Source organism: Mastigoproctus giganteus, chromosome 2, assembly GCF_048544385.1.
Source record: "Mastigoproctus giganteus isolate SK-2022 chromosome 2, ASM4854438v1, whole genome shotgun sequence".
In the NCBI taxonomy this organism is placed as follows: domain Eukaryota; kingdom Metazoa; phylum Arthropoda; class Arachnida; order Uropygi; family Thelyphonidae; genus Mastigoproctus; species Mastigoproctus giganteus.
In genome coordinates this window covers 29,099,312-29,123,435 of record NC_143576.1, presented here as the reverse complement: position 1 = coordinate 29,123,435, position 24,124 = coordinate 29,099,312, and the positions used below count along the sequence as shown (strand labels likewise).

Sequence of the window (24,124 nt, the reverse complement as noted above, 5' to 3'; positions counted from 1 at the left end):
AGCATTGGGAGATCAAAATTGAGAGCAGAAGTGTGCTATAGGCCTAATGACTCTGATGAGTATAATAAGAAACTGTACAGGGAAATAGTGGGCCAGTAAATCAGAGAGTCTTATAATGGGGGATTTTAATTTCCCAGATATTGACTGGAATTTGGGGGCTGGTCACTCGCACACTAGCAAGGCTTTTGTGGATTTATTGGATGATTGTTTTCTACATCAGCATGTTCTGGAGTCAACTAGAGGGAGTAATACTCTTGATTTGATTATCAGTAGTGATTCTTCATGCATTAAGAATCTGCAGATAAATGAACCACTAGGTGGCAGTGATCACAGTGCTGAAGTGGGATTTACTCGAAGAGGTAACTACCATTAGGGGTAAAGTGAAGGGTTATTGCTTTCGTAAAGGCAACTACGATGGACTGAGAAAGTATTTAAATTCTATACGGTGGGACCAACTGATGATGTTACCAACAGCAAATTCAAAATGGGAAGCATTCAAAGAACTTATCTTGGAAGCTACTACGCTTTACATACCAACTAAGAAATATTGTTCAAGGTTTAGGCCTAAGTGGATGTCAGATGAACTAATGAGACATATGGCAGAGAAGAAAAATGCATGGGATAATACAAATTAACCCATGACACAGAAGCCTATGATAGATACAAGTTGATCTGTAACCAAGTTACAAAGGGGGTTAGGCAGGCGAAGGCAGATTACGAGAAATCTTTGGCAAGGGATGCAAAGAAAAACAGCAAAGAGTTCTTTACTTATGTAAACTCTAGAAGGAAGAGGATGAATCAGATTGGTCCACTTGATATCGATGGGTCAACTGTTGATGATCCTGCTCAGGTAGCTAACAAACTAAATGAATATTTTGCATTGAGATTCACACATGTGTTGTTATTCAGCGAGGGGAATGCCAGAGGTGTATTCAACTCTGGCAGTAAGCTAGAGAATCTTGTAATAACTGAGAGTAAAGTGGAGGAGAAATTGTTGAAGATAAATACAAGAAAGGCACCTGGGGTAGTTGGGATCTATCCAGTTATATTAAAGGAGGCAGCAAAGGAAGTAAGCAAACCCTTAGCCATAATTATGAGAGCTTCCTTGGACTCGGGAAGTACCCATGAACTGGAGATGTGACCCCAATTCACAAAGGAGGATCAAAGGGCGACACAAGTAATTATAAACCTGTTAGTTTAACTTCTGTTCCCGGAAAATTAATGGAGGCACTGGTTAAAGAAGCACTGCAGGATCATCTAGACAAGACTTCAGTTATAGCTCAGACACAGCATGGTTTTGTTAAGGGGAAGTCTAGCCTGACCAATTTCATTGGATACTATGATGCAGTCACAAAAGAACTGGATGCAGGGAATAACTTTGATATTATATACTTGGATCTTAGAAAGGCTTTTGATACTGTTGTACATGGAAGACTGCTGCACAAATTGGAGCAGTGTGGCATTGGAGGCAAATTGCTGCTATGGATAAAGGGGTGGTTGAGGGGGAGGAGACAGAGAGTGGTAATCAATGGACACTGCTCATCATGGACTAATGTTATTAGTGGAGTCCCTCAGGGTTCAGTATTGGGTCCATTATTGTTTTCTGTATTTATAAATGATACTGATGATGGTATATCAAGCTTAATGTCCAAGTTTGCAGACGACACGAAGGTTGGCAGGGTTGCCAAGGACACTACTGACACTATGCTACTGCAACAGGCTCTGGAAAGGATGGGCTGAGAGGTGGCAAATGAAGTTTAACATTGACAAATGTAAAGTACTACATATGGGAAACAGCAACCCCAGAGCAAGGTATGAACTCTGTGATACTACACTGACAGTGGTAGAGAATGAAAGGGACCTGGGGGTCGTTGTGCAGGCAGATATGAAGTTTTCTGAGCAGTGCAAACTTCATATTTAACGGGCTGCAAGAGTAGCTTATGGTGTATTGTCAATGATATATAGGAATTTTTCTAGCAGCGATAAGGAGGTGATTATTCCCTTGTATAAGGCAATGGTCAGGCCACACCTAGAGTACTGTATACAGGTCTGGAGGCCTCATTTCAAGAAGGATGTAGAGATGCTGGAACGAGTACAGAGAAGGGCAACAAGATTATTGAATGGAACAAAGGGGTGCTCTTACAAAGAAAGTCTTTAGTTTTGCAAATTACAGTGTCTGGAGACTAGGCACCAGCGAGGTGATCTGATAGAGGTGTATAAAGCCTTGAATGGTTTGAGCATACTCAATGCTGATGGGATTCTTCCTCTTGCTCAGAATAATCACCTGAGAGGGCATAAATTCAAATTGAGGAAAGACGGATGTAGGATAGATGTGCGGAAATTTGTCTTTAGCCAGCGGGTGGTTGGTTAGTGGAACAGTCTTCCATCCCTTGTTGGGGAAGTTGATAGCCTAAATAAATTTAAAGCTCAGCTGGACAGGTATTTCGAACAAATGTAGGGGTGAAATGGAAGTTTTTTTTTTTTTTTTTTTTGGCTGATGCTGCATAAGCTTGCTTTCTTGCATCATATGCCTCTGCTAATGCTAAAGCAAGTTTATATAGCATCAACCAAAAAAAAGAAAACCCTTCCCATTTCACCAATCCAATCACTGTAAATATTTGTCTAATTCTGCCTTGAACTTATTTAAGTTATTGACCACCACTACAACAGATGGAAGTTTTGTTACAACTATCAAACCACACGCTGACTAAAGGCAAATTTCCGTACATCCATTCTACAACTGACTTTCCTCAATTTGAATTTATAGTCAGGTAAGTAATTTAAGTAAGAATTTATATTCAGGTAAGTAATCTGAGGAACAGGAAAAATCCCGTCAGCATTCATTTTTCTCAAGCCATTCAAGGCCTTATACATCTCAATCAGATCACCAAGCAGGTTCCTACTCTCCAGGCACTGCAATTTGCAGAACTTAAGCCTTTCTTGGTAAGAGAACCCCTTTGTTCCCCTCACCAGTCCTGTTGCCCTTCTTTGTACTCATTCTAGCAGCTCTACATCCTTCCTAAAATGAGGCCTCCAGACCTGTACACAGTACTCTAGGTGTGGCCTTAGCATTGCCTTGTATAACAGGATAATCATCTCCCTGTCCCTGCTAGCAAAATTCCTATATATCATTGACAAGACTCCATGACCTGCCTGGCCGCCCGTCTGCACTGCTCAGCAAACTTCATATTTAACTGCATAATTAATCCCAGGTCTTTTTCACTTTCCACTTCCCTAAGTGTAGTACCACACAGTTGGTACATTTCTCTTCGGTTATTACTACCCATATGCAGTACTTTGCATTTGTCAATGTTACACTTCAGTTGCCATTTTTCAGCCCATTTGCCCAACTTATCTAGATCCAGTTGGAGTAGCATATTGTCTTTACTGTCGTTAACAACCCTGCCATCCTTTGTATCATCTGCAAACTTGGACATTAAACCTGATATAATTTCATCAATATCATTGATAAATATGCAAAACAACAATGGGCCCAACATCAAACCCTGGGCAACTCCACTAATAATATTTGTCCACGAAGAGCAGTGTTCATTGATTACCACTCTCTGTCGTCTCCCACTCAACCATTCCTTTATCCATTGTAGCAACTTACCCTTAATGCCATACCTCTCCAATTTGTACAGCAGTCTTCTATGTGCAACAGTATCAAAAGCTTTCCTGAAATCCAAGTATATGATATCAAAATTATTTTTGGCATTCAGTTCCTTTGTGACCACATCATAGTATCCAATCAAACTGGTCAGACAAGACCTCCCTTTAACAAACCCATGCTGTGTCTTAACTATTACTGCAGTCTTGTCTAGATGGTCCTGCAATGCTTCTTTAACCAGTGATTCCATTATTTTCCCCAGAACACAATTAAACTAACAGGTCTGTAATTAGTGTGTCACCTTTTGAACCCCCTTTGTGAATTGGGGATACATTTACACACCTCCAGTCCATGGGAACCTGAGTCCAAGGAAGCTTTCATATTTATGGCTAAAGGTTTGCTTACATCCTTTGCTGCCTCCTTTAATATAACTGGATAGATCCCATCCACCCCATGTGCCTTCCTTATGTTTAACTTCAACAATTTCTCCTCCGCTTTGCTCTCAGTTATTACAAAATCACTTAGCTCCCTGTTAGCTCCCTGATAAACCTCTGGCACTCCCCTCATTGAATAACTCCTCATGTGTGAATGTAGATGCAAAATACTCATTCAGTTTATCAGCTACCTGAGCATGATCATCAATAGTGAACCCATCTGTGTTAAGTGGACCAATCTGATTCATGCCCCTTCCTTTTAAAATTTACATAAGTAAAGAAATCCTTGCTGTTTTTCTTCGCATCCTTTACCAAAGATTTCTCATAATCTGACTTCGCCTGCCTAACCTTCTTTGTGACTTGATTACAGACTATCTTACATCTTCCATAGGCTTCTGTGTCCCCTGATAAAATATATGCATCCAATGCAGTTTTCTTCTCTGCCATGAGTCTCATTAGTTCATTTGACAACCAACTAAACTTTCAACAATATTTCTTAATAGGTAGGTAGGTAGGTAAGGTAACCTTCTTTGTGACTTGATTACAGACTATCTTACATCTTCCATAGGCTTCTGTGTCCCCTGATAAAATATATGCATCCAATGCAGTTTTCTTCTCTGCCATGAGTCTCATTAGTTCATTTGACAACCAACTAAACCTTCAACAATATTTCTTAATAGGTGTGAAACATTTAGTAGCTTCCATGATTAATTCCTTGAATGCTTCCCACTTATAATTTGCTGTTGGTAACATCATCAGTTGATCTCGCTATACAAATTTAAAAACTGTCTGAGACCATTGTAGTCACCTTTATGGAAGCAAAAACCCTTTCCTTTACCCCTGATGGTAATTATAACTTTAAATAAATCCCACATCAGTACACTGTGGTCACTGCCACCTAGTGGTTCCTTTATCTGCAAATTCTTAATATTTCCCATCTCTCTGACAATAGAGTCACCAACAATAACTAGCTCCTGTGGGACCAGTGCATTCTGCCCTGAAGGTTGCCACTGTGGTGCCTGATGATCAAGTGCATGATGTACTTGATCATCAAGGGCATTGATGTAGGCAGCTGAAAACTTCGAGGGCATCTACCCTGTTCTTCAAGCTCTTGTAGATATCCATCAGAACGCTGACTTGGCACCTAATTTCTTGACACTCTGTGCACCTAGCGCGCGCGCGCACACACACACACACACACACACACACACACACACACACACACACACACACACACACACACAAGACATTTTCCTTGGCTTGATCATGTCCTGTTGCAGAAAGGTCCACAAACATTTCAAAAGTTGCACATTTTTTTAGGCTGTGATGTGTTGGAGAATTGCCCCCTTCAGTTCTCCCCTAAACCCACAGCACCTCCGCTACTTTGTGCATGTTGCTTTGCTACTCTGGTCTAGACATGATTTCCACTTAAATACAATGAAATTAATTAAAAATTTAAATTAATAAGGTTAATAAATTTAATTGATTAATCTTCTATACTATACTTGACTATACCATACTATATGAAGCTAAGCAGTAATATGTATTCTTCTATATAGTTTTACCTTATACCTTAGCTGTCAAGTTCTAGATATATGCTGTCAAGCTACACTATACCATAACAATCACAATGTTAAATTAGTTATATCCTTAGCTAAATACAAAAGATATATGCCCGAAAAGTGATTAAAACCTTCAAAATACTTTTTTATTACAATTAAAACCCTACTATTCTTCTGTGCTACTGGTTACGCTACAATATTCTTGCCAACAACCACACTATAGAGGTACGAGTAGTGATTTCTAACTTACAAAGTCACTAGCTAAATTTAAAAAATACTAATGAATGCTACTAAGCCTATTTAATCTGTTTGTAAAACACAAATTAATGTTAACTAATCTAAAATACGATAAAATACAGAAGATACAGAAAGTAATTAAAATCCTAAAAATACTTATTTATTGCAGTTTAAACCCTACTATTCTTCTACACTACTGTTGCACTATGATATTCCGCAAGAAACACCAATATGATTGCAGTACGAAAATCACTAGCTAAATTTAAAAAATAAGCTATCGAATGCTACTGAGCCTATTTAATCTATTTGTAAAACACAAATTAATAAGTTAACTAATCAAAAATACAATAAAATTTCAAGGAATATGTATCTTTGCAACGCGACATCTGCTGAAAGCAAGATCTTCTGGAACAGCTGCAGAGAAGGATACAATAGGGTGGTCTTACCAAGAAAAGCTTCAGTTCTGCAAATTTCAGCATCTAGAGATTTGGGCACCTGTGAGGTGATCTGATTGAGGTGTTTAAGGCTTTGAATGGATTGAACAAACTCGGTGCATTCTTCCTCTTGTTTAGACTATACACAGGTGGCATAAATTGTTATTGAGGAAGGATGGCTGCAGGATAGATGCATGGAAATTTGTCTTCAGCCAGTGGGTGATTGTTTGTTGGAACAAATTTTCACCTGTTGATGTGGAAGTGGGTAGTTTGAATAAATTCAAGAAAAAAAACTAGCAAAATTATTGGAAGGGACGATGAACCATCCCTTCCAATAATAATGATGAACAAGTGATGAAGGAAGGGTTTTAATAAATGTAGAAAATTTTGTCAGTGGTTCATTTTGAAATGCATACATGATCCTCAATTTCTAACCATGTTTTACAAGAAATGGAGGCGTCTCTGTAGCCAGGTGGGCAGGAGCAGTAGTGTGTAGCACATACGTCTTGATTAGACCTGGGGTCGAGCCCATGACCACCAAATACGGAGGATGTGGAAAGGTCAGGGAATGACCACTGCATATCCCCAGAGCAATATGGCCTTAGTTGCTAATGCTCCTAAAAACCAAAACAACAACAACAAGAAATGGAATTCTAAAATCTTGAAACACTCATACTTAGTCCAGTATAAAAATTGCTGCAAATAACAAGGACCAATCTTACTGTTTACCTGGTTTGGTCATTATATTTTACCAACAAAATTTCAGGAATGGCATACTAATTGTTTTCTGTGAAACAGTGTGTGACAACTATTTGAAGGCATATCCATTGAAAATTGGCAGAGGATGTAGTTTAGGCATAATAATGAACCAGCTCTACTTTCTTGTGATGCTACTAACTTTTTAAATATGGCTCAATAACCAATGGATTAGTCAGAATGACTCTGTACACCTCTATCAGCCAAACTTGCATCCTTAGATTACTTTGTGTAGGGTCACACGAAATCCATGGTTTATTCCATACATATTATCATGCAAAATGAACTAAGGAATTGCATTTTTAAGCTGATTAAAAATCATTAAGAATAGTCCTAAAATGATAAGATATGCCGGAGAACCTTTGATTTGTTGCCCTGAATTGTACAATCTGGAAGTCACTTTGAACAGCTGCTTAAAAGTTTGTTTTCCATTTAGAGGTTTGTTTCAGAAATTTTGTTTGGCACTTTATGATTATTGTTTAACATCTTAGGTGGTGCCTCCATAGCCAGGTGGGCAGGAGCAGCAGTGCGTAGCACACGCTTCTTGATTAGACTAGGTTCGAGCCCGTGATCACCAAATACAGAGGATGCGGAAAGGTCAGGGAATGACCGCTGCATATCCCTGGAGCAATATCGCCTTAGTTGCTAATGCTCCTAAAAACCAAATAACAAATTAACATCTTAGAAACAAAGACTGATGTATGTTTGTAAGAAGTTTTTTTTTTGCTTGTTGTTAGCTGTAGAATATGCTCCTACGTTTTTTTTTTTTTTTTTTTTTTCTGTGCAATTTTGAAACACCCTGTATACTTTGAAAAGTTGAAGCACAGAAATCATCAGTGAAAACTGGACACTTTTAAAAAAAAAAGTGTCATTGATTTTTATACATGTGATATTGTATTTAGTGTTTCTGTGTGAAACTGGGCAACAGGGTAAAAAAATAAGTGTCTATGAGAAATATTCAAAAAATAGCCATCTAAGTATAAGTTTTATTGAGTAGAAATTTAACACGCAACCTGCTATGTTTTAAAATCTGATATGGCCACTCAAGGTTTAAACAAATAACAGATTATCCTTTAAGTGGTGTCATATGTTTGAAGTAGCACATTTCAAAACTAACTATGAGCACTTTACTTATATCAGTTGAAGTTCTGCTGACCCTTTAACAAAATAATTATTGATTTGCTTGAATCAATAGTTACTGAACCTTTTCAAATTGGATATGCACAGCATTTTGACAAATATTCTGTCACTGTTAATTTAGCTCAACTTGTTTGGTATCACCAAATTTGACAGTAATGCATTTCCATGTGTAATGTAATGTAGTCCGGTTTCTAAAGAAAAATTTTTTTTTCCCTCAGAACAGAGTTTTTTACCCCAATTATCCGCAATGTATTCTCTTTCTCATTACTAAAACATTGATACCGAGTGCTTGTTAATTGTCTCTGTTGATCAAAGTAAACTTGAAAGCATTACTTCATATATTTTATGTTAATTATATTATTTTGTATTGCAAACTTTAGTGTAAATTTGTGAATTGTAAGTAAAGTGTGCTCAAAATATGTGATTTGTATAAAAAATATATTTTGCTAGTGTTATATACAAATTTCTTGTGCAGTTTTCTTTATTACTTTTTACGTAGAGGTTATTTGGCATAAAAATCTATCTTTTTAATGATATACTGACTATATAATCAGAATTAAATTGTTTATTTATTTCATTACATATCATTCAAAGCTACAGATGACAGTTCTAGGGATTCATCTCCACCATCCCTGTGTAATTCTAGAGGTTATTCAAATGGTTTTATATCACCAAATCCTACTGGATATTCTTGCCAAAATTTATCAGTAAGTGCTGAAGCACTTGAAGATAAAACAAAAATTGCTGTTCCTAAAGATATAGTACTGTCTGCCAACCAGTTTCAACGAAAACAAAAAAAGGGTACAATTGACGTTTGGTGGCTCTATGATGATGGAGGTAAACTGAATTTTTCTTTCCTTAACACATTTTAAAAAATATAAAGTTGCTGGCATGAATTATAATTTTTTTTAAACTACTCTTATTTCATTAATTTTAATTTTGTAACAGTTATTAAATTGGATGAACATTAATATACTAGAGTTGTACCAAAAAAAAAATCTTAATTCATATATTGTACATATTTAATTGTTCATTAAAATTTTAAATTGAATGGAATCAAATTAAATGTCTCATGCTACACTGCATTTGATTTCAATCACCAGGAAACCTTTGCTCCCAGTAGACTGTGGGTTGAATATTTGGCCTGAAGATTTCTCCTTATATTTGCTTGAAGACAAATACTATTATCCATGATTCCTAAGTTGCTAAAATCTTTGTAAATTGTGTGGCATAATCAGAAATGGCACCTCCGTAACCAGGTGTGAAGGAGCAGCAGTGCGTAGCACACGCTTCTTGATTAGACCGGGGTTCGAGCCCGTCACCACCAAATACGGAGAATGCGGAAAGGTCAGGGAATGACCACGACATATTCCCAGAGCAATATGGCCTTAGTTGCTAATGCTCCTAAAAACCAAAAATAACAAATAACATAGCATCATGAGAAAGGTCAAGTAGATTTATAAAATCCTTAGACACTGCCAGGATAGTTGTTTTAAAGCTTACTGCTTTCTCATGAGCTGGCTAATGATGTGCCAAACTGTGAACAATATAATTTAAGTGAATGCCTAGCAATGTATGAAAGCAAAATTCCATTTAAACACACAACTGTTACATATGTCTTAACTTCTAGAATTTGCCTTGTCAGTATAGCAAGGATGCTCAACCTTTTGGAAGTCGCGGGCCATACAGTAGTCCTAAAATGATAAGGTATGCCGGAGAACCTTGGATTGTTGCACTGAATTGTACAAAATGGAAGTCACTTTAAAAAGCTGCTTTAGGTGTTTGTTTTCCATTTAGAGGTTTGTTTCAGAAATTTTGTTTCTCTTTTAGGCTCTAATTCAGAAGCAACACCTAAGGGAAAATTTGTTGAGTAAAAACACTTAAAACCAATTGCAGTGTTGTTCCACACACTTTACTATAATGTGATTCTTTTAATTTTTCGACTTGAAAATATTGCCGTTGAAAGTTGTTTCTGAATTCGACTCCATGGTAATAACTTTGTTTTGTAAACCTAGGGATCGTTTAAATTTTAAACTTTAAAAGAACAAAACCAACTGCATTTATAAGCAAATTTTATTACCATACAATAGCAATGAAAGGAATTAAAGATTCAGTTAATGAGAAACTGACTCTGCTTATTTTTTACTAATAATTCAATATCAGGAACTATTTCTGTGGTAGCTAATCAGAGGCAGTGCTCCAGATGACAATCAGTAATTTTTGTCCTCAATTTTGACTTGGAGTGCTTCATTCTAGAAAACATCTGTTCACATAAGTGTGTGCTTCTGAAGAGGGAGAAGATTCTTGCCGCATACATTCTTAAATTAACAAATTTTACCTTTTCTACATATTTTTGGTAAAATTCTAGGAGAGGCACTTCATCAAATTTGATTATCAGGTCTGAGTCACGTTGGAGGTCAATGATTTCCATTTTGGAGGCCCTGGAGAAGGGGTTAGTTACCACTTTCCAGGTCCCTTCTTGAGTGTGGAAATCTTGGAGCTGAGATATTGCAGTCACATATTGAGGAACGTATTTTGCAGACTACAATTGTTATTATTAGCTACATGGTGCAAGAAAGCCTGAGGCTTATGCTGCTCCAGCCAAAAAAAAAAAAAAAAAAATTCCTTGAGTAGAGAGAGAGAGAGAGAGAGAGAGAGAGAGAGAGAGAGAGAGAGAGAGAGAGAGAGAGAGAGAGAGAGAGAGAGAGAGAGAGAGAGAGAGAGAGAGAGAGAGAGAGAGAGAGAGAGAGAGACAGTCAAAAGTAGAAGGAAATCATCAAGAAAGAGAAGAATGATGATATCCAGCAGCTCAGGACCCTAGGTGCAGAGGCCTAGCTAGGTTTTCGGCACTCTTGGCAAATTCGTGGATACACACCTTTTTTCGATAATTGGTAAAATCATAATAAATAATAAGTACAGTCGTACCTCTGTTTAACAGACTTATTTAGAGATAAATATTTTCATTTTTTTAGAATTTTTTTTTTTTTTTTTTTGTTTGTTTGTTTTATGGAAACTAAAATTTTCTTGGTTCATAGAATGAAGAAAATTTCCATATAACAACTGCATTACAAGACTTAACTGGGTACACATCGTTCGCACCCATGGCCTTCAAGCAAGCAATAATGCTGTTGTTACTTCCGAATTAAAAGATAAAGAGATTACCATCTGCCACTCAGTGAGACACGTAGAACCTATCCGACTACCTGTCTCACATACTGCAAAGTCCGGCTGGGCAACTACTTTCTGTGTATCCATAGCCAGTGGGCAGACCAAGGCTCTGGTCAACCTTCTATTGTAAGAACCCTGTTAGAGATTTAGAAGAGAGTGGTTTTCCTTTATCCTGACAAACGGTCATCTGTTGTTTCATGGAAGTTAAACGGCACTGTTTCAAAGCTATTGGCCTATAATTGAGCACAATATGAGATACAGAGGAAATGATGCCACTCACACTACTATCGTAGTTTTTTATTAAGAGTTATCTGTGGTGTATCCACTTCGATATTATATAGATATAAAACTCTTCCTCTTAACATATTATGCCTTGTTGCGTTTAGTTATTTTTAAAATTAGTTCACTTCGTACTTTTATTGCTAACAAATTCATTCTGAATTTCTGGAGGTAAATAATTAGTGTGGTGTTTAATATGCGATTCCAGAGCATTTTTCATACTAAAGTCAAATTGGCTGACAAATTTTATCAAGTTTAAAAATACACTACAATTTTTTTTCTTCGGTATCAATATTACTACCACGTCCACAAAATGCCAAATTATTTTCAGCACAGAACAATATGCATTTCAATATATGATGCCATTTCGCTTCTTACTGCTTGTGGAGCGTCATCAATTAGTCCACATTTTTGAAGACCCTTTTCTAATAATTTCCATTTTGTTAAATAGTTTGTGTTGTAACGAATTCTCACGAAAAAGAACGTTTGGATTTAGATGTTTCCAATCCTTAAATCCATCTGAGCTGCAACATGGAACATTGTTTGTGCCAGATACAAATAAGAGGCACGGAAAACAAAATATTGCATCCTTCATTTTTGCAATAAAATAACTCATTTCCTCTCTTTTTTTTTCAATACCTTCATTTTTGTATTTCCATGAATTATTGAAACATTGGCCATTAGTGACAGGAGACTATATGTCCTGGACTGTGCACCATAAGAGATCTGTTTTTGTGGGTATTAAAGTTCCATGTGGTCGGATCATTAAAATTCAGACTTACATGTTCCATGTTAATATTATTGCTGTCATCATTTTCTTCTGCCAACTGTTGTTGATTATTGTCCACACTTTCTAAATCTTTTAAAGTAACTTCAACTGTTTGAGCTTTTTCTTGGACTTCCATTTCAGTGGCATCGTCATCATTTGTTTCATCTTCATTCGAATCATGTTCATTTTCTTTGTCACTTTCAGGTTTGGAGTGGCTTATTGTAATCCAGTTTTGTATACTAGCGGAATGTTTTTTTTCTAATTTCCTCTTCATGCAGTCTTATTACGCAGTACTGATGTCCACTTTTTTTTCTTTGGTGGCATGTCTAAAATTAATTTGGCCTTTATTGTTTTATTTAAATTATAAATCACAATATTCACGATTACCTGTTTACATAGCAATCACAAAAACACTAACTTATTCAGTTTGTACACAATGCGTGAATTGCGAACTGCTGCTATGCATTCGAGCATGCACCTGATTGGTCCCTTCAAAGTTATATTCTGGACAGCAAATAGATCTATGATGCTATGTAGTATGTACTCAGATGTAAGGATGCATGCAGGCTTGAATCGGTGTGTGAAAATTAATTTTCACCTCCCTGTGCTGTCATCTTGATTCGACATCATCGAGGGGCGCCATTTCGTCAGCTAGCCTCGGGTGTCGAAATAGCTTGGCACTGTACTCATGTGGCCTGTCAGTGGCACCCTTCTCCTGTCAGCGCCCTTGGCACCTGCCCCAATGCCAAGGTGTTCCTACGCCACTGCCTAGGTGTGCCAAGCCCATACTCACCAGATGTGAATTTCAATATTCCTTGGAAATGAGTTAAATTCTGGTCTTGAAGTTGGCACTTAAAGAGTTCTAATTTCATGTGAAAAGCTTTGATGTGGTTAAACAGGACACGCACCAGTTGATCTTTTGACTGGAACTTCAAATTTAACTCATTCAAATGAGAAGAAATGTCTGTAAGGAAGGCAAAGTGGGCCAACCACTTCGGATCATCGAACTCTGATTCTGGCTTGCCTTTTGCTGTCATGCTGCCTTTTGCATCTTTCAACTCAAAAATCCTTGTGAGCCCTTTTTGAATGGCTTAACCATCACATGAGAAGTTGACAACGTTGCCACGATCAGCATCCCATTCCATCTGTAGAAAATTTTGAAACTGTCAATAATTCAAACCCCTCGCTCGGATAAAATCCACAATGTCTGTAATAACTTTCATGACATTTTCAAAACTGAGAGATTTGACACACAAATTTTCCGGTAAATGATGCAATGGAAGCTGGTAAATCTGCTAGTATCTATTTCTTGTTCATTTTTTAAAAGTGCTACCAATCCCGCTTTTGTTCCAAGCATAGCTGGGGCTCCATCCATCACCAACCCTGCGAGGTTTTTCAAATTGAGGTGATATCTAGCAAGAGTCATTTTCATAGCTTCCAGAATCTCTGTTCTCTTTGTGGTTCCTTTCAAGGAACATAAAGCCAATAGTTCTTCAAAGACTTTAATTCGTCGTCGATCCTAAAAATAAAAATATCCAACTGAGTTGTATCAGTTAAATCTGTGCTTTCATCTAGTGCCACTGAATAAAATTTTTGCATGCTAGCAACTTTGTTTCCAATGTCTCCTCAACATTCAATGCCAGTTCTTCTACTCTCCTAGTAATGGTCATTTGAAACAAGCACTAGTTGATTTTTAAGGCATCAGCTTTATTTAGGCACACAACTTCAGCTGATGCTACAAGGCACTCCTTCACAAATTCTCCACCAGAAAATGGTTTTGACCTTTTGGCAATTTTTTGAGCAATGACATAACTAGCTTTGACGTAACTCTCAGCATTCTCCAATACTTTCTTAAAAACTGATTGTTGCGATTTTAATGATTTTTTGAGAAGGTTCAGTTTGTCTGTGCCGTCCAGTGCCATTGAATAAAATTTGTTCGTCGGTCTCCAGGGTCAGGTACCCTGGAGACTGATGAACGTAGTTGCATGTTTCGTGTCATAATGTCTTTTCAAATGGTATTCTTTGACAGCGAATATTGATTCCTGACATTAAACAAACAGGTCTTCCATCAGTTTCCACAAAGAAATATGAATCAGTCCATTTTTCGTTGAAATTGCGAACAACTTCACTGTAAACACATTTTTTGCTGGTACCCACCATTTTGAATTTACTAGGGCCTCTTATTACTGTTATGTTTTATATAACAAAGGTAATTAAAACTTCACTAAATGATTAAATTCACTTAGCTTTATTTTTACAACACTCAAACAATGTAATAAAAACTAAGGAATTATTAATATTAGTCATCAATAATTGAAAGTTCGGAAAGAGCACGTTGCAAGATCAAATTCTAACTGATTTTGACAAATGACAATGAATAAAATCCATGCAAGCACAAGTAATATATATATACACCTTGATAGTTTCTAGAAAGATCCAGAGACTCGAGAATACTTTTAATACTTTTCTGGTAAACACTAGAACTAGAAAGTACATAAAAATGTAGCAGCTCCACCTGTGCATGCTCGTTGAGAAGCTGAGATTTCCTGTTTAACCTATAGGTGGCACAGGAGTTGCTACACTCCATTTTGCACTATTATATATATTTTTTGGAAACTCTGTTGTGTTCTTGAGCCACTTGTGGCCCGTGGGACATGGTTTGAGCACCCCTGCAGTACAGTAATGAGGATTCCGGCATATATTTAAAGTTTAAATCAAATTTTTGTTAACTATGCTGCATTTTATTTCAGTCAGGAGGAGATCTTTGCTTCCACCAAGGACAGCTGCCTCATACACGTATTCAACCTTAAGGCTTGTGCTTATATTCAACTTATATCATTATTTAAAGTTTTGCTAAAATTGCTGATAACTTTTTAAAATCATGTAGCATCACTTTCCTTGGTGTTATATAATTTAAAAAGATATTATGTTAGTCTGGTAATTCTTTGTGGAGACTACATAGTGTAAAGCATGTGGCAAGTAATAACAGCTAGCCATAAAGCGGAAACAAAGAATGATCATAACCTGTAAATGACAAAGCCCAAATTAACACTGTACCTTTACTCAAAGATGGTGGTCACATCCTTCTGTATCCTGTCCTTTGACCTATAATTTATTATTGGATATTTTTTAATGGTATAGTGTATAAGGTTGTTTGACAGCAGTGCTGGCTAGTGGTGCAAGCCCTTTGTTGGCTACTTGTAATCAAGAAAGAACTGCCTTGTATAGGGTAACATTGAGGCAGGAGATATCAAAAATACACAGTTGAAGCCGGTATCATTTCAAACCTGTATTAGATTGTAGATAAAGCAAAAATATTAGAGTACAAACACAAGGCTGTAGGCATAGGAACTAAATGGAAAGACCTAAAAAAACTTTGGACAAACAGCTTCTGAAAAACAAGAAATGCTAAATCTGGCATTTGGAGAACAAGCAGAACAGTGCATATGTATGCGTTGCAATTTGGTCTGGTCTTCTTTTAAAACATTTTAAAGGTTAAAATTTGAACTTAAATGGAGGAGGTTTAATGAAAGTTTAGGAGATCCAACAAAAATTGAGAGGTGCTGCAAGAGGTAATGAAACAAGGGGTCTAGAAGTGTTTTGTGCAATGGCTGAATTACTGGACAAGGTATATTACCTTGTAAGAGCAATTGCTTTGAAGGGGACACCATAGAACTTCTGGACAGTGTCTCATAGTGCCTCTCCCGTTCCTCTCCCCAGATATAAAGTATATTATTCACTTGATTGCATAATATCTATTTTATGTGATGATATCAACAAGAGCAGCTACGGAGCAGCTATGTTTCATATGTTAATGAAGATTAAAAAAAAATTGCAGTCCTTCATAAAGATTATTCCTTAAGACAGCATAATAATTGAGAAATTCAGTTGTGGTTAAAGTATGGGAATGGCAAAAATTTCACTGAAGCAGGAAACCGCTTTCAACTCCCAATCATAATTTAAGAACTGGAGGAAACATCAGTCCAATTGAGAGAATTAAAGTAGAATGCTGGTCCATATGTCTGCTTGTTTGAAGAGGAGAGGAGAGGAGAGCTCAGAGTTTAAATTCCATTAGAGACAGAATTCCTAAAGCCCTCTTCAATCTCAAACAAAGGGAGTAAGTTTACCTTGATAGTTATTTTTAAGTGTATGCACAATGTGTAAATTAGTCTACGAACACATTTGTACAGACAAAATACACCGAAAGGAGAGAATTCACAGGATACCTGGTTCCTGGGCAACGTGACGCTGTCACCCCTCTTGCTAGTGGAAGTGTTTTTTTCAAGTTGTTAGGGATTCTCTTTGCTTTTGCTAGTTTCTCACAGATTATTTTGTAATGAGCTTTTTGTCTTATCCTGTTGACTATGGCTCTTTTCATTTTGAAAAAAATATAGGATTCTGGAGTTCATTTTTTGCCATTCTCAATAGGCTTTTTGCTTGTCATTGAAATATGATTTCATTTGCCTGGAGAACCACGGCCTGGTCCATTCACAAATTCTTATTTTTCTTGCTGCCCCTAATCAAGAGGTGTTCCAAAGGTGATCTGCGATGCAGTCTGTTGCTTGAGAAGGAAGTAGTGTGTAGATCGCATTCCAGTTTATTGCTTTAAGCTTCTGAAGAATTACACTGAAAGGACAGAATTCATGGGATACCTGGTTCCTGGGCAACACAATGCCGTCACCCCTCTCGCTAGTGGACAAACTCGCCACTCGGCAGGTATATAGGTACACTGCGTTCACACAGACTGTAATTCAATATCAGTATGAATAAACATTGCATTAACAGACTTTGAAAGAGGGATGATAGTGGATGCCCGATGCATGCATCACTCTATTGCAGAGGAGGTACAGAAATTGCACTATCCCCATTTCACAGTATCAAGAGCCCATGAACAGCACTGTGAGCAGAGAAAGATAGTGAATGAATGTGGCCATCGACGTCTGTCTCACATTGTTTCAGCCAACCAGAGAGCGAGAGTGCCACACATCACCACTGACTTCGAGGGAGGTGCCAGAAACATCTCCGTCAAGACCATCAGGTGATCATTAGTCGCAATACGTTATGGGAGCCACCAAACCACCAGACTCTACTGACTTGGTTGTCGTGCCGGAGTATAAACAAGAAATTTAATGGTCTAGAGCGTGTTCAACTGGCACATGTTGAAACCACTGGTATATCTAGATGCATGTCTGGAACAGTCCAGGTTACATATCCATCCTTGCAGACCATCTGCAACCGTCCATGGTCATCATGCACCCACAGGACAATGCAACTCCCCACAGAGCCATGGTGACTAGAACATGGTTCGAAGAGCATTCTGCAGATTTTACCACTGTGGAATGGCTTCCTCATTCACAGGACATGAACCCTGTGGAGCATCTTTGGAATGCTCTGGAAAGGTCTGTTTGAGCTTTGGATCCTCCACCCAAGAATGCGATGGAATCATGGACAGCGGTGCAGGAAGCGTGGATGGGAAAAATCTGTCCTGTGTAATGCTTTTGTGAACTAATGGACTCAATGCCTCGCCATGTGGGTGCCCTTATCCAGCCCAAAGGTGGGCCTACCTGTTACTAGGTATGTATCCCATGATTTCCGTCCACTCGGCGTACACTGGTGCAGTATGGCCTGTGATGCAGTATACTACAAAATAAATGTCTTTCATTACTGTCATTTTACAGTAATGAAAGACATTTGTCAGTTGGTAGTAAATATTAATGAGATTGCCTTTATTATGTATATTATATTGTATGTAAATATGAACTTAGTTTATTTAATTTTTCATATTTGTTGTAATTTGTAAAAGCTAGAAACCATTTTTAAAGCTCTTAATTGCTATATTTATTTGAAATCAGATTGATTATTTTGTTAATTCTAAACTTATTAGGTCTTACAATGTTAATACCTCATTTACTGACAACTCGATCACAGTGGAATGGTTGCAAATTACGTATTTTTTCGCTTGCCAATAAAAAGGATGAACTAGACAGAGAACAGAGGAAGTAAGTTGTCTTTGAGTTTTAAACTGCACAGAGATATTTCTGAATGCATATAATATTTTTCATAAATATCGTAATATAAAAACTGGTAGAAAGTGAGCAGAAATTGCTATGTAGTTTCTCACTATTAATATTTTAATCAGCAGTGGCAAAAAAGACAGGATATGGTTAAATATAGAAATACTTAGAGTTTATCATATTACAGTGACTGTAATAGCAGTGAGCTTGGCAGTGAGAGGCATTATAGCACAAACTTTAAAAGTAAAAAAAAAACTTTTTACATCTTTTAAAGTGGTTCTTTTGTGGGTTGATTCTGTCCTGAAATATTGATAACACGTGCTTATTGTTAACATAATTTACATTTTTTTTTTTTTGTGTTATTATTACATGGATACATGCATAACATTACAATATCTTTCCTGGGCCCTGTCTCAAATGCAAATACATAAAGCAAACTGAATAATCACCAATTGTTATGTTCATATACCTAGACAATGAAACATCAAAATCCAGCCTCAAGAGGTTTTTGCATATTATTTTTCAGTTTTGCTTTATATATGTGCATAGGAACAAAGAACTGGAAAATGTCCTGTAACATGTTTGTTTCTAGTTTTGGCCCAAGCTACAGGCCTGGGGCATATTTCATACAAGTGATGCAGTCCTGAAGACTGAAATGTTATTTAGTGATTCTTAGATTTTTTTACAGATTTATTTACTCAAGGTATGATTATTTTTTGTTTCAATAGTTATACATCAAATTAAAAGTTTAAAGAAAATCAAAACATATAAGCATCAGAATAATAATGTTTTAAAAGTAAAGTATCAAGAATATATAAAATTTATTTTCTCTTTGTCACCAAACTGATGAGAGCCTTGTCGATCAATTCGGCCCTGGAAAGATTGTGCAAGGCTCAAGGGGTAGACTTTTTTTTTTTCAGCCTGGTCTGTACTTGTTAACAGAAGAGACTGCTTCTACAGGGATGGGATACACTTAAATAGAAAGGGTTCAAGAATGTTTGCTGATGCTATCGAGGCAGTGTTAGGTGGGTTGGAAAACTGCTAGCTTGGGGGGGGGATACAAGGACTAATAGATTAACAGTAGCTACTGGCAGAGGTGAAAGTGATACTTGCACTGCCTCTATTGGAATGAGCAGCAGCAGCCTGGAAAACAAGTCATTGCGGTACAAGTAAACACATGGGTTGTGTTAGGGTAGCTAAGAATAGGAACAGGTGCATGTATACACCAATGATAGGAGTTTGGTAAATAAATTTGATGAATTTGAGGTATTGCTCAAAACATCAAAGGTAGATATTGTTGGGATATCAAAGAAGTGGTGTCACACAGATATAAGGAATGCAGAACTCGAATTTGGGGAGTATGATGTACAGAAAGGATAGGAAGGGAGGAGGGGGTTATGCTATTAGTTAACAAACATAAAATCCAAGGAAGTAAAGCCAGTCAACATTGTTGGACAGTGCAGTGTCGAGTCAGTTTGGTGTGACATAAGCATTCGGAGATCAAAATTGAGAGTAGGAGTGTGCTATAGGCCTAATGACTGATGAGTATAATAAGAAATAGTACAGGGAAATAGAGTGGGCCAGTAAATCAGAGTCTTGTAATGGGGGATTTTAATTTCCCGGATATTGACTGGAATTTGTGGGTTGGTCACTCGCACACTAGCAAGGTTTTTGTGGATTTAGCATTAGCATTAGTAGAGGCATATGATGCAAGAAAGCAAGCTTATTCAGCATCAGCCAAAAAAAAAAAAAAAAAACCCACTCCCATTTCACCCCTCCGTTCGTTCGAAATACCTGTCCAGTTGAGCTTTAAATTTGTTTAGGCTATCAACTTCAACAACAAGTGATGGACGTCGGTTCCACCAACCAACCACCCGCTGGCCAAAGGCAAATTTCCGCACATCTATTCGACATCCGTCCTTCCTCAATTTGAATTTATGCCCACTGAGGTGATTATTCTGAGCAAGATGAAGAATCCCATTGGCATTGAGCATGCTCAAACCATTCAAAGCCTTATACACCTCTATCAGATCACCTCGCCGGTGCCTAGTCTCCAGACTCTGTAATTTGCAAAACTTAAGCCTTTCTTCGTAAGAGCAACCCTTTGTTCCATTCACTAATCTTGTTGCCCTTCTCTGTACCCGTTCCAGCAGCTCTACATCCTTCTTGAAATGAGGCCTCCAGACCTGTATACAGTACTCAAGATGTGGCCTAACCATTGCCTTATACAAGGGAATAATCACCTCCTTATCCCTGCTAGAAAAATTCCTGTATATCATTGACATGACACCATGAGCTACTCTTGCAGCTCGTCTGCACTGCTCAGAGGACTTCATATCTGCCTGCACAATTACCCCCATGTCCTTTTCATTCTCCACAACTGTCAGTGTAGTACCGCAGAGTTGATACGTTGCTCTGGGGTTGCTGTTTCCCATATGTTAGTACTTTACATTTGTCAATGTTAAATTTCATTTGCCACCTCTCAGCCCATCTGCTCAACCTTTCCAGATCCTGTTGCAGCAGCATAGCGTCAGTAGTGTCCTTAACAACCCTGCCAACCTTTGTATCATCTGCAAACTTGGACATTAAACTTGATATCCCATCATCAATATCATTCATAAACACCGAAAACAACAACGGACCCAACACTGAACCCTGAGGAACTCCACTAATAACATTAGTCCACGTTGAGCAGTGTCCATTGATTACCACTCTCTGTCTTCTGCCACTCAACCATCCCCTTATCCATAGCAGCAACTTGCCTCCAATGCCACACTGTTCCAATTTGTGCAGTAGTCTTCCATGTGCAACAGTATCAAAAGCCTTTCTAAGATCCAAATATATAATATCAAAGTTATTCCCTGCATCCAGTTCTTTTGTGACTACATCATAGTATCCAATCAAATTGGTCAGGCAAGACCTGCCCTTAACAAAACCATGCTACGTCTGAGCTATAACTGAATTCTTGTCTAGATGATCCTGCAGTGCTTCCTTAACCAGTGCCTCCATTAACTTACCTGGAACAGAAGTTAAACTAACAAGTCTATAATTACTTGTGTCAGCCTTTGATCCTCCTTTGTGAATTGGGGTTACATTTGCACATCTCCAGTCCATGGGTTTCTTCCTTTGCTGCCTCCTTTAATATAACTGGATAGATCCCATCCACCCCAGGTGCCTTTTTTATGTTTATCCTCAACAATCTCTCCACTTTCCTGAGAGGAAAGTGGAGGAGAGATTTGTTTACTTTACCTACATGATTCTCCTTCCTGAATAACTCCTCATGCGTGAATGTAGATGCAAAATACTCGTTTAGATTGTTAGCCACCTTAGCAGGATCCTCAACTGTTGAACCATCAATATCCAGTGGACCAATCTGATTCATCCCTTTCCTTCTCGAATTTAAATATGTAAAGAAATCTTTTCTGTTTTTCTTTGCATCTTTTGCCAAGGATTTTTCGTAGTCTGCCTTTGCCTGCCTAATCTCCTTTGTAACTTGGTTACAGACCAACTTATATGTATCATAGGCTTCCATGTCACCCATTAATTTGTATGTATCCCATGCATTTTTCTTCTCTGCCACGTCCCATTAGTTCATCTGACAACCATTTAGGCCTAAAGCTTGAACAATATTTCTTAGTTGGTACGTAAAGCCTGGTAGCCTCCAAGATTAGTTCCTTGAATGCTTCCCATTTTGAGTTTGCTGTTGGTAACATCATCAGTTGGTCCCACTGTATAGAATTTAAATACTGTCTCAGACCATCATAGTCGCCTTTACGAAAACAAAAACCCTTCCCTTTAAATCTGATGGTAGTTACTCCTTGAGTAAATCCCACTTCAACATACTGTGATCACTGCCACCTAGTGGTTCATTTATCTGCAGATTCTTAATGCATGAAGAATCACTACTGATAATCAGATCAAGAGTATTGCTCCCTCTTGTTGCCTCACGAACATGCTGATGTAGAAAACAATCATCCAATAAATCCACAAAAGCCTTGCTAGTGTGTGAGTGACCAATCCACAAATTTCAGTCAATATCTGGGAAATTAAAATCCCCCATTATAAGACTCTCTGATTTACTGGCCCACTCTATTTCCCTGTACAATATCTTATTATACTCATCAGAGTCATTAGGCCTATAGCACACTCCTACTCTCAATTTTGATTTCCCTATGCTTATGTCACCCCAAACTGACTCGACACTGCCCTGTCCATCGATGTCGACTGGCTTCACTTCCTTGGACTTTATGTGTTTCTTAATTAATAGCATAACCCCTCCTCCCCTCCTGTCCTGTCTATCCTTTCTATACACATTGTATTCCCCAAATTCCAGTTCCGCATTACTTATATCTGTGTGACACCACATCTCTGATATCCCAACAATATCTGCCTTTGATGTTTTGAGCAATACCTCAAATTCATCAAATTTATTTACCAAACTCCTAGCATTGGTGTACATGCAGGTATACATGCACCTGTTTCTATTCTTAGCTACCCTAACACAACCCATGTGTTTACTTGTACCGGAATGACTCCCAGCAGTCTCTGAAATATCCTGCATCTTGTTTTTCAGGCTTCCGCTCATTTCAATAGAAGCAGTGCAAGAATCACTTCCACCTCTGCCAGTGGCTACTGTTAATCTATTAGTCCTTGTATCCCCCCAACTAGCAGTTTTCCGACCCACCTAACACTGCCTCGACAGCATCAGCAAAAATTCTTGCACCCTTTCTATTTAAGTGTATCCCATCCCTGTAGAAGCAATCTCTCCTGTTAACAAGTACAGTCCAGGCTGAAAAAAATTCTACCCCTTGAGCCTTGCACAATCCCTCCAGGGCCGAATTGATCGACAAGGCTCTCATCATATACTCCCTCCTATCGTGTCTGGGCAGAATTGCAGACACTTTCAAATTCAACCCTAATTCACGGCTTTTTATCAACATTGACCTGTACTTGCTAATTAATTCCGCCAGTCTCCTACTCTTAATATCATTAGTGCCAACGTGTACAACTATATCACCTTTTGTGCCCTTAAAAGATGATATCCGCTCTACAACGTCATCAACCTTTGCCCCTGCATGACATACCCTGGTCCTACTCCACCTATCCTTTTTACAAAGCATGTTCCCCGTTTCCCTGACAATAGAGTCACCAACAACTACTAGTTCCTGTGGGACCAGCGCATTCTGCCTAGGGGGCTGCCTCTGTGTTGCCTGATGACCAAGTGCAAGCTCTGGCGTTGATGTGGGCAGCTGAGAGCTTGATGGGCCCCTCAATTTATTTCCTTCGAGGGCATCCACCCTGTCCTTCAAGCTCTCATAAAGGCCCATAACAACGCTGAGTTGTCGCCTGATTTCCTTGCACTCCTTACATCATGCACACACAAAGACATCCCCCTTGGCAGTATCATGTCCCGTACCCAACTGCTCCGCAAACATCAAGCAAACAGTGCATTTTAAAAGACTCTGATTCAGAGGGCAACTGCCCTCTGAATCAGAGTCTTTTAAAATGTTCTCCCCTGAACCACAGCACTCCCATTAGCTTGAGCCTTTTGCTTTGCTGCTCTGGTCAGAGTCATGATTCCGATTTAATTCAATAAAATTTCAAAACAAAAATTAAATCCTTAAGTTATATCCCAAAACAGTTATGTTATATTTTTTTTTCGGTATCTAGTGTTTTCTACGAGTTCCCTTTATACAACTTCCGTATCACGTGTACCACTAT

The 24,124-nt window shown here is 38.0% G+C and overlaps 1 protein-coding gene across 1 annotated transcript in view; it reads left to right on the top strand.

Moving 5' to 3' along the window:
• The window catches only part of LOC150089240 (solute carrier family 12 member 2-like), a 253,122-nt gene that overhangs the window by 193,807 nt on the left and 35,191 nt on the right, over window positions 1-24,124 (top strand). The window contains exons 18-19 of the mRNA XM_090389918.1: window positions 8,768-9,010; window positions 18,274-18,388. Of these exons, the coding sequence (XP_090246044.1) occupies window positions 8,768-9,010; window positions 18,274-18,388 (358 nt within the window). The remainder of the gene's footprint in view (window positions 1-8,767; window positions 9,011-18,273; window positions 18,389-24,124) is intronic.